The following is a 12,318-nucleotide window of genomic DNA, read 5'->3' as shown; positions in this document are numbered from 1 at the left end:
CACAGGCATTCTCACTGGGTGTGGGGGGAACCTCACAATCATCCAGGCACCTGCATTTATTAATCATTTGCCATGTAAATCTGTTTCTATGAATAAGTGACCAGAGTTGTAGCCCCAATCAGACTGTGTAAACCCACACACACAGGTGATGTCTGCAGACCAGTCTCAGGGTGTAGCCGAGGTTTCAGGTGTCTGTGTTCAGACTGTCTCCCTATCCTCAGTGGAGGATAGCTTCACATAGCAGGTGCCTACACCTGGGCAGCTTCTCATCTGGAAAAAAGATAACGATAGAGTAGGGGAAATAATTTTTAATTGTAAATGCAGCAAGCAACATCATGACAGAGAAATCTTAAAGGGTTTTGAATGAAATTTTGGGATGCTGATGGAAAAATCTGAATTCCAGAGGTAAAAGCTAAGAAATAATTGGGTTTTTGCTGAGAAGGAAAGAAAAAGGAAAAAACCTCAATCTCTAGCTATCTCTCTGTCTCAGAAATTGAAGGAAAATTTAGAAGCCACCAGGCATCATATTTCTGGAGAAGGCAATGGCAACCCACTCCAGTACTCTTGCCTGGAAAATCCCATGGATGGAGGAGCCTGGTAGGCTGCAGTCTATGGGGTTGCACAAAGTCGGACACGACTGAAGCGACTTAGCAGCAGCAGCAGCAGGCATCAGAGTCGGACACGACTGAGCGACTTCTCTTTCACTTTTCACTTTCATTCATTGGAGAAGGAAATGGCAACCCACTCCAGTGTTCTTGCCTGGAGAGTCCCAGGGACGGACAGCCTGGTGGGCTGCCGTCTCTGGGGTTGCACAAAGTTGGACACGACTGAAGCGACTTAGCAGCAGCAGCAGCAGGCATCATATTTAGTCATAGCAATGGTAGTAGAGTGTAGTATCCGGGCCAGAATCTCTGATGGGAGATTTAGCTGTTAACCTTGCCTCTGCAGTTTTTTAGCTTTGTCTCCTTGCTAACTGACTTTGGATTGTTTTCCTAAAGAGTTTTGTGCTCATTTGTGAGGTCTCACCCAGTTCTGAACTTCTGTGGTTCTAGATATAAGGAATGGTGAAGCCTTGGGACTAAGGAACCAAGTGTCAGCCCGATCCCATGTTCCCAGCCCAGCACACATCAGGATAGCAGATTTCCAGAGATGAGCACAATCATCAAGTCAGTTCCTACTTACAGCCAAGAGCCTTACTCTCTCCCCACAGCCAAGGAGGAAGTTCAGTGCGTTCATTCTTCCTGGCCATAGGCAGATTAATCTCCTCAGAATCAGGGTGGAGGAGGATCCCAGGACATGTTCACTGGAGCCCAGTGGACATTTCATGAACCACATACATGTTGGAATGAGAACCATATGATTGACGGCAGCTGCCCAAATGCATGTGAGGTCATTCTTAGGCACAGCATTGAAGGGGTGATTCTTTCTGCTCCAAGACCCTAGGTCAAGTTTCTGCCTGAAGTGACTGCTTCTAAATATGGCCCCTGGTGAGGAAGCTGATATCAGTTGAGAGCTCCAAAAAAAGGAAAATAAGAACTTTTAAGTTCGTCAACAATTCCTATGTATTTGCCCGCTCTATGTATAGCAATGCTTGAACTTTCTGTAGTAATTGATTCCAGTTTTCACAGCACTTTTCACATATATTGCCTCAGTAGATTCTCACACACGCCCTGTGATGTAGCCTGGGCAGGTCAAAGGGCATAACATCACCCCTGCTCCTTCCTGTTTTAGAAATGCAGAAGCTGAGAGTCATAAAGGACAAAAAAGCTTGCATATAACCAACTTCTGAATCCCCAGTTTGGATGTTTCTCTCTCTCACGCTCTGATGGACATTTACTCAGCAATGTGGGAATATTGCTGATATTTATATTATTTTGCATCTTTGAAAATTAAATAATCTCTCTTTTCATAGGTGTCAGTCATATCCAACTCTTTGTGACCCCATGGACTATACAGTCCATGGAATTCTCCAGGCCAGAATACTGGAGTGGGTAGCCTTTCCCTTCTCCAGGGGGTCTTTCCAACCCAGGGATCAAACCTGGGTCTCCTGCATTGCAGACAGGTTCTTTTTTTTTTTTTTAATATAAGTTTATTTATTTTAATTGGAGGCTAATTACTTTACAATATTGTATTGGTTTTGCCATACATCAACATGAATCTTCCATGGCTGTACACATGTTCCCCATCCTGAAACTCCCTCCCACCTTCCCTCCCCATACCATCCCTCTGGGTCATCCCAGTGCACCAGCCCCGAGCATCCTGTATCATGCATTGAACCTGGACTGGTGATTCATTTCACATATGATATTATACATGTTTCAATGCCATTTTCCCAATGTAGACAGATTCTTTATCAGCTGAGCCACAATGGAAGCCCAAGAATACTGGAGTGGGTAGCCTATCCCTTCTCCAGGGGATCTTCCTGACCCAGGAATCGAACCAGGGTCTCCTGCATTGCAGGTGGATTCTTTACTAACTGAGCTATGGTGGAAGCATGTAAGAACAAGTTAATTACAAAACAAAATCTATGTGAGCAGGGGCTCTGTTTGCCATTTTTTTTATCATAACCTTAGCCCTGCGAACAGCACTGGGCACACCTGAAAGAAAGGCGATCATACCACCAAACTGCTGTGATTTGGGTTATTCCCTGTTTGAGGGAAGATCTGGAGAAGACCCTTTCCATTATGATCCTAATTCATGTAACCAGGAGCTTTCAGACTGAGGTTTCTTGTTTCACGGTACATGAAATAGTCTGTTCTTTTTTCATAGTATTTTTAGATCTATCAGTTACGTTTACCATTCTGAGTATATGCAAATAACTGGAAAGCCCCTGTATTTTTACAATCGAAGAAGAAGAAGAGGAGAAGAAGAGGAGGAGGAGGAGGGAGAGGAAGAGGCAAAATTGTAAAAACTGTGAATGGAGATAATTTGATGATCAAGTATGTGTTGTTTTACAATTCTCCAATCGAGGCAATGTCAGTCCTAAGATGCAGACTAAATCCACAGCCATCTCTACTGATAGGCTTGGATGTAAAAGCAACAACCTGAAACAGTGACTCAAAACATTTTTCAGAAACAACCAAACTTAAAATGTTAGACACAAATAAAGATTTTTGAAATCCCATTGACAAGCTGCCTCTATTATTAAAAAGGTGTGTAGGAAGTAGAACAGGGTCATAACACCCAGAGGAGATCCAAGAAAGCATGTAAGATTGTGACTGGGAAAGCAGGGAGCTGGCAGGACTGACCCAGGTGGCAGCTCTGTATTCATGGTTGAACACTGTGGCATTTGGCTGCTATATTGATTGGAAGCCAAACCCTGCAGTTCATTTCTGTGTGACCCTCTAAAACAAACTGCAGTGGACACGTACTAGCTCGTTTAATCTTCGCAACAATCCTGGGAGGGAACTATTATTGATTCCCATTTTACAGATTGAGACAGACTCTAAAGGCTAAAACGAACACAACATTGTTAATCAACTATACTCTAGTAAAAAAAAAAAAAATTTTTTTTAAAAAGAAGGTTAATGACTCACTTAGGTTTATACTGCCACTAACAAATGGAAAGCAAACCTTCCATTTGGTTTCCAAATGGAAGAAGACCAAAACATTTCCATCATGGAGTCAGGTATCTATTCATTTGACACAAGAAAATCCCCACGGATGTTCTGTATCTTTTGAAAGAGCATCTCCCCTACTTGGTGTGTGGCATATTTAGGTTTTTGGTTGGATGTTCTTGCACTGCCATCTTCTCTTCTCCCACAGATGCCAGTGCCATCGTTAGAGGAGGAGTCAGGAGGACAGGAACATACTCATTAAAGCCTGGGTTAACTCCTGATATCGAGTAATTCAGAAGGAAGAAGTCACTCAGTTTTCTAGGTAGCATTCACAATGCAAGGTAGCAAACCAGGACAGGGATTATGGGGATAGAAAAGACAGGTATGCTCTTTGCTTCCATGAGGCTTGGAAATCAGCAGAGTCTTCTATTGTGGAATTTACAAAATGGTCAGCAACTTTTCATGGCAGATGTGCTTTATTTGACCCACAAGGAATCATAAAAATTTTTTTATTATTACATCCCAGTGCTTAAAATGGGAGTATTTCATATAACAGTCCAGATTTGTGACTTCTTTTGGTAAATTGGAAGATGTGGCACTTGTCAGACTGATGACAATTTGCCTTAGCTGAATAGTGGCTGTCTCCCATTCATCAGAGTTCACACCTGCCCCCTTGCTTCCCTAACCCAGAGATCCAGTGTCAAATTCCACTTATCAGCACAAATTTTTCTTATTGTTGGGCTAAGAGGAAAGATCCCCAAGTTAATCACATTGCAAAATTCTGTTGCCAAATACTCCATTGTACCAATGTCTCTATCAAAATCTCTCTTTCACGCATCTTCTTTCACTCAGTTACATAGTAGGCTGGCTCCTAAAAGCATTTGTTTGTGACATGGGCTAGTTCCTCTCCAGCAAAAAGTCAGGGCCCCGAAGGTAGAAGTGACCGGTCTTCAGGGGAAGGTGAATACAGTGTGCATTCTTTGTGAGCAGGATTTTCCTGATCTGAAATAATACTAGGGTAATTTTGTAGTAAAGTCAATTGTCAATTTTATTATGCTTGGAAAAAACCTTTAGATGACAAAGTCTAGGTAAAGCAATACATGATCAGATGTGTGGAATTCTTAACTTAAATATTATGTTTAGTAGGCAGAATAGTGACTGGAATGGTCCTCACCATATATTAGGTGGCCAATAAATATTTGTTCAATGAACGATGCAAGAATGCTGTTTTATAATGCCAGCTTCTTCATTTTTTTAAATGAGATGAAACAGAAAGATAAATTCTTCAAAGATATCCTTTGCCTCTGAGTTTTCTCTTGCTTCCTTCTTCTTTCTCTTCCCTCTCATTCCATACCTGTACATATTAAGCCTTTGTCTAATTTATCTAAGCCTTTTTTAAATTGAGTTTTTAATGTTTGAATTTTTTCCTAAGTAGAAAACTATTTAACTTTTTGGCTGCGTCAGGTCTTAGCTGTGGCACCTGCGGGATCTTTCTCTGTGGTGTGCGTCTTCTCAGCCTGGGTAGACTCTATAGTTGTGGTGTGTGGGCTTAGTTACCCCACAGCATGTGGGCTTAGTTCCCCAACCAAAGATCGAACCTGCATCCCCTACCTTGGAATGTGGATTCTTAACCACTGGACTACCAGGGAAGTCCCCAAGCTTTTATTTTTAGATGAAATACATTAGAGGAAAATTTTCATGCTTAAATGGACAGAGAAGGACAGGGCACATGGTTCTCTTCCCTGATGATGCCATGGTAGGATTCATCTTCCCAGTGAAGGGCATGTATGGCAATTATCCAGGCTTATTTAAGTCTTATGAATTCTGTTTTAGGAGAAGGAGACCATTCGCTTTAAGGTTTTATACATTTTATCCATATTCTTCAGTCTTAGTGTATGTTGTCATCCTTGCTCACCCTGTGTTTTCTCTCTGTATTTTTCTAAGTCTTCCCAGGAAGGTCCCAGTGTACAAATTCCTCTGTGAATCCATTCTGGTCTTTTCAGTCTTCAGTGATCCCTCCACACAGTAATAAGAGTAGTTTTAGTACCTGTAACAATAACAATGACAGCAACAACATCAGATTCCATTTCCTGAGATTTCATTGTGTACCAGGCCCTGTGTGAAGTCCTTTACATGCAGTATTTCATTTGATCATGATAATAATGCAATTAGATAAGGGATTTTTGTGATCGTTCCCATTTTACAGAAGTGGAAACTGAATGTCAGAGAGAAAATAAGTGGCTCAAGGTCACAGAGTTAACCAGAGACTGGCTTAGATCTGAAGTGAGGTCTCCAAAACCTCTCTGCCATGCTTATACACGCTGCTCCATGAAAATTTCCTACAGCACTTACTGTGGGACAGCTTCCTCGCATTTAGCTTGTGTTACCTTTTGATGATATGAATATATCTTTTTGTGTTCAGGTCCTATTTATTCAAATAAAGTGTCAGGCCCTTGAGGGCAGAAATAGCTTTATACCATTTTGTATCACCAGAACCTAGCACAATGCTCGGAAAAAATAGAAACCTCTTAATTGCTCCTTTATTTCTACAGTTCTCTAATCAAACCCCTAAGACAGCACTGATTCCATTTTCAAGTCTTATTTTATGCACTTGTCCTATTCTATAATATCAAGAATTCCTGATCTCTGGGTCTTAGGAGCTTGGTTCTTAGGAGCTGCTCAATAATTATTGAGAAATTGAGTCAATGGTTCTTATATGCTGATGACCACACTAAGTTTAACTTTTTTCTTTTTGAAATTTCATTTTCCACCTCTGCAATGCTGTCTTTTTAATGTTCTACATTCAGCTCACTATGTTGACCCCAAGCATTTGGTTTGAAGAAATTTCAGCAATGTAAATAAGTAAATAAATAATTCAGCATTCTGATTTATCCCTTCTAATTTGTTGTAGCTTTCTCTGGACCTCTATCACACAGAAGATGATATTTACAAACTATCACTGGTTCTGGAGCCTAGAAATTCTAAATCGGTAGGTATTGCTTTTTCTCTGAGGATTAGTGACAAACACCATTATTTGTCATTTACAATAATTGCCCATTACAATAGTGCTATGTGGTCTAAAGATTGAGGAATTAAAAAAAAATCTGTATTCTCATTTTACCAGTGGAACAGCTTAGCCCTGACAGATAATTCTCTCTTCACTTCACAGGCTAACAAAGAAGAACATCATTTCCAATTACTCTGTTTTATTCTTGATCTTCCATGTTCCCTCTGAGAACTACCTACATATGGGGCTAAAAAATAAGAAGTGGTAACAATAACTCATCTTAATGTTAAAGATCATTCTGACCCTTCCAGGCTTTTTTTAAAGCCTATTCAACATAAAATTAGATTTAATAAGTGTTAAATACCCTAATCATAATTCACAGATTTCTCTACTAATGATTGACCCAACTCAGAATTTCAATATCTTATTTGGATACCACCTCACTTAATTGATAGTTGACTCTTAGTAAAGAAACATTATACAATGAATTGAAGAAATTGCATTACTGAGTGTACACTGCTCATTACTATTAGCAAGTAGACTGTAGCTCAGATATGTTTTATACCAGGAAGAAAAATATCAGGATGAATATGAAATTTACAATAAGGATGAGGTTTGCATGATGAAGAAAAAATTTCTGTCTGTTTCTTATATATATATCCTGAGATCAGTTTTCTTACAAATGTCTCATTCATTACCTCCATGAGTTCTGTGGTGTGTTGCCAGCAACTCTAGGCTCTAAGTCTGTCCATCTATTAATACCCACTACAATTCTGAACCATTGAATTGAAAGAGGCAGAATGACTGTGAATGCTGTTCACAGTGAAGGCCAGGTGAGAGAGAATAAACTTGAGTCTGAGTCAGTTGACCTAGTAGCTTCTGTTCTTAAAATAATGAGTGGTGTTTCCATCACTATGTTCCCCTCCCTGCCAGTCCCAAGAGGCTCATCTTCTGGGGACACTGCAGAACGCAGCCTAATGGGAAGATACAGCACAGACAAAGGGAGGGGTTAGGGCTAGACTCTTCAAAATTAGCATGATAAAGAGAACTCAAAAGAAAGGTGGACTTCCCAGATGCTGCAGTGGTAAAGAATCTGCCTGCCAATGCAGAAGACAAAGGTTTGATCCCTAGGTGGGGAAGACCCCCTAGAATGAGAAATGACAACCCACTCCAGTGTTCTTGCCTGGGAAATCCCATGGACAGGGGAGACTGGCAGGCTACAGTCCATGGGGTCACAAAGAGTCAGACACAACTGAGCACAAAAACAAGCAAGAAAGTAAAGTAATGTTATTGAAAAAAGGGAATTCGTAAGCTTCTCTTTCATTCCATAGCTCTGGTGTGATGAAGCTGTCCTGTACATACACACAGCATTGCTGCCTCGCGACACCTTCCTTTAGCTGTAACCAGACATCTTAATTGCTGCCTGTTGGCTGTTGAATGCCTGGCAGGTCATAATATGTATGTTATCTCATTGACTCTGTTAAGCAAACAGAGTCTAGTGAGCCTAGGAATCTTTGACACAGCCAGTAAGCAGGAGAATTTGGATTCCTCTCAGGACTGTCTGGCTTCATCACCTGTGCTTTTTCCTATGATGCTTCCCATCATTTCCTCACCATCTCTTGTTCAGAAACAGGGTAGGAATGATCATGTTGGCATACATGCCTGATTTGTGCCCTTTAGATTTACTTTATTTTCAGTCTCAAGTTTTGCCAATTTTAGGAGATATTTCCATACAATATTAAAAAAAAAATCTTTAAAAAGTATTTATTTGATTGCACCAGGTAGCAGATGGGATCTTTAGTTGCAGCACATGTGATATAATTCCCTGACCAGGAATCCAACCTGGGCCCCAACATGGAAAACGTGAAGTCTTAGCCACAGGACCACCAGGGAAGTCCCAAAAGAGTCTTTTTAGCTCTTATCAAAGCAGAAGCTTTTGAAAACCTTTCATAGTGCTAAAATCCTGTTGTTGTTTAGTCGCTCAGTCGTGTCCAACTCTTTTGTGACCCCGTGGGCTGTAGCCCACCAGGCTCTTCTGTCCTTAGGATTCTCCAGGCAAGTATACTGGAGCGGGTTGCCATTTCCTTCTCCAGGGGAATCTTCCTGACCCAGGGATCGGACCCGTGTCTCCTGCACTGGCAGGCGTGTTCTCTACCACTGAGCCACCAGGGAGCCTGCTAAAATGAAAACTCTATGAAAACGCATTTCCCAATCCCTTTCTGTCTCTTCTCTAAGTGGAATGTCGTCCTATGGGTATTCAGTGTTTGACGCCTGTTGGGAACTAGAGAACAATTTCCAGTCAGGATTATTACTGAGAGCCTGTGGCTTTAGCGTGCTTACAGCTAGAGCCGGCCGGCCCAACCTACTTAGTCTCAGAGCTTCTCGGCCTTTCTCTGTTCACAGGGGCATCCTTTGTGCCTCCCTGTTTTTTGTGTTTTACTTCATGTCTCAGTTTTTTCATGCTACCTCGAGGTCAAAGAAATACCTAGCATTTCTACTTACAGAATAGTTAGGTCCAGACAACTAAATATGTATAAATATTGATATTCTAATGACTTAGTACCTGCTTGAAAAAAACACACTGAAAAAGATATTAGTTTTACTTCATTCTTAAATAACCACAGATTCTAATGTGTGTTAGGCATTGTACAGTTTCTTACATCTTGGAATCATATTGATACTTTCGCCCTTATTGCTTGTTCCAGATTGATTTTTTGCTTCACAAAGATATGATATCCTTGGTAGAAACATAGCATGATTTAATGGGTGACCTTTGTAGTTTGTGTGGAGTCTGACAAATATTGAGTATAGCTATATTTCCTTTGGAAGTTTGAAATATCTTCTGGTATCCCTCTGAGCTTATGATAGTGTTTTGAGGAGATGGGGGTACTTTACCAAGTACCAAGGGAACCAAGGGTTTAGTCCTTTGTCATATCAACAAGATGAAAGACTTGAGCGAAAGAGCCGAGATGGGAGAGTGTGTGTGTGTGTGTGTGTGTGAGAGAGAGAGAGCGAGAGAGACTGTGAAAGGGTGACCATATGCGGATGGCAGATATTTTTTGTTTTATTTGTAGCCCACGGGATATCAGAAACACCCACCTCACAACATTAGTAGAGGCATAAATCCATGTAGTTACACCTCAGCTCCCCTTGCAAAAATTTTATTCCAAACTCAGTGTCCAATTAAAAAAAAAAATCTGCTAATACATGTGTGTAGGTAGGCACCAGAAAAAATATTTCATTGTGTGAGAGTCCAAGGGAGAGAACACAACATGCACAGCGCTCTTGGCTGGTCTCCTGATAGGACTGTGTTTTGTGCTTGTGCTGTATAAACGTGTTATGCATTATTGCCACCATCTTCTCACATTCTTAAGTGAAAATAGCTTGCAAGAAAGTAGGAACATACTGTGGAGAAAACAAGTTGCACTCAAGAGGGCTCAAGGGAGCTAGCGATTATTCAACCATCAAGAAGTGATTAAGCATATTGAGAGAGATGCTGGCAAGATGACATAAACTTGGCTGTGCACCGCTGCCTGCTTGCTGCACACACCTAATTTATCACTAGCACTGGGTATTAAAGAATTAGATAACTGGTGTTTCATAGGCATTCTATTATACAAAAAAAACCTGTATGGCGTGTTATAGAGATGTTTACCAGTGTTTTCGTATTATTTAGGGAACTTGGATAGGATTTTTGGATAAGCAGGATGAGTAATGTTTTTTCCCACCTATAAAAATGCAATCTAGGCTCCTGCTAACCAAAACGCACTATCCAAATATGTATTTGGTTACAGATTAGATTCTACCGACAAAATATTCCATTAACAACATTTTCATTGATGTTTGTTTTAAAAAACATTTAAGTGCTACACAAATATAATTTTCTACTGATGTGAACATGCAAAACTCACATGTCTTTCTCAGTGTCCCTGGTCCAAATTTCAAAGTCCCAGATAAAGTTGAAAAAAGTGTGTGTTTTCCGTGTGTAAAATAGATAGCTAGTGGGAAGCTGCTGTCTAGCACAGGAAATTTAGCTTGCTCCTCTGTGATGACCTAGAGGGGTGGCCCGGAGGTGGAAGGTGGGAGGAGCCACAAGAAGGAGGGGATATATGTACGCATACAGCTGATTCACGTTGTTGTCCAGCAGAAACTAACACAACACTGTAAAGCAATCATACTCCAATTTAAAAAATAAATAAAAAAATTTTTTTAATGTGTATGTTTTCTATTAGCAGCCTACCTCCCCTACGACGCCCACCAAGCCTGTGGTACCCCTGGAGTGGGCCTCAGGAGTAATGCCGAAGCCAGATCCTACAGTCATCAACAAGCACATAAGGAAGTTAGTTGAGGTAAGTGAGCACTAGGAGGCCCCTTTCTCTTTCCAGAATGTTCTCTGGTACCAGCCTAGGTATCAGCTGGAGTCCATTAAAACAGCCCTCCTGCAGGTAGGAAAAATTCAACAGACACTTAGCTCTGCCTGGCCATGGCTTCTGGGGAAAAATCTTCCAGGAAGGCCCCCTTTCCCCTTTCTTTCTGTGGGTTCTCACTTGTCCAAATGTTCACAGCTACTTAGAACTCCTGTCTTCCCCAGGCATTTGACACATTTGTCATTGCCCCTGCAACCCAAAGGACTGTTTGAAGGTTAGAAACTACTCATTAAAAATCCACATGGGGGTACTTGCCTGGTGGTCCAGCAGTTAAGAATGCGCTTCCAATACAGGGGATGCAGGTTTGATCCCTGCTGGGGGCACCAATATCCCACAGGCCGCAGGGCAGTTAAGCCCATGAGCTGCAACTTCTAAGCCCGTGTGCCACAGTGAAGACCCAATGTAGTCAAAAAACAAGCAAGAAACAACCCACGTGGATCAGAATAAAATGCTTGATAAATTGGTTACCTGAGGCTAGGAGGAAAATCCTGCAAGTTCAATAGTCTCTTCAGCTTTGTATGTTTGGAGGTCTGTGACACAGCAGCGCAATACCATTTAGGTCAGAAACATCACTTAAAAAAGGGCAAGATGATGTCAGAGTTTTCCGTGTAAAAAAACAGTAGATGCACCAATGTGGGAAAGAAGGAAAGCGCCTTTCTCAGGCACTAGAAACTGTGATTATTGATTATACATCTACCTTCGAGCATCATATCTCCTCAGGTGCAGTAGAAACAAGTCTTTGGTATGTAATGTACTCTTTGCTGGGAAAGAATGTTTACAGAAAAAGAATGTTCTACATCTTGGCTCATCCACAAAACCATGAGGTGCTGATAGAAAAGTTTCATGGAGCATATGCGGCAGAAAGGAAGGAAAGGGTGAGGGAAGATGATGAGAAAGCCATAAGGTCCAGTGGGGACCATATGATGATGTGATAGTGACAGACCCTACTTGGAGCCAGGGAAAGTCGGCAAAGGATCCAGGGATATGGAATTGTGGCTCAGGAAAGTCTAGAATCAGGAAATAAGAGGTATTCTTTTTCCTACTCTTATGTCTGCTTTTCTCTGAATGTTCACGCCATTCTCTGCAGACAGGCCTTCTTTGCTGCACATGTGGAGTCTGTTTTGCCCCTTAGTACTTTATCTCTTTTCTCTAATTCCAATTTCATGGGGGAAGGTTGACCCAGTTTTGATAGGCTGAGTACCACTAATTTAACCAAATAAACGACTGGGTTTTACTTGAGTTTCCATAATGAGTTTTATTCCACAAAAAATCTTATACTCTCAGTATAAATATGGGTATTAAATGATAAATTGTAAGCACTCCATAA

General features: G+C 41.1%; 1 protein-coding gene across 1 annotated transcript in view; it reads left to right on the top strand.

Annotated features, from left to right (window-relative positions):
- RASGRP3 (RAS guanyl releasing protein 3) overlaps positions 1–12,318 on the top strand; it is a 124,668-nt gene that overhangs the window by 87,422 nt on the left and 24,928 nt on the right. The window contains exons 11-12 of the mRNA XM_005892997.3: positions 6,469–6,546; positions 10,800–10,913. Coding sequence (XP_005893059.1) covers positions 6,469–6,546; positions 10,800–10,913 — 192 coding nt within the window. The remainder of the gene's footprint in view (positions 1–6,468; positions 6,547–10,799; positions 10,914–12,318) is intronic.

The sequence above is a fragment of the Bos mutus genome, chromosome 11 (assembly GCF_027580195.1).
Source record: "Bos mutus isolate GX-2022 chromosome 11, NWIPB_WYAK_1.1, whole genome shotgun sequence".
Classification (NCBI taxonomy): domain Eukaryota; kingdom Metazoa; phylum Chordata; class Mammalia; order Artiodactyla; family Bovidae; genus Bos; species Bos mutus.
Note: the sequence above shows the minus strand (reverse complement) of the source record. Positions and strands in the feature narration are given on the sequence as shown.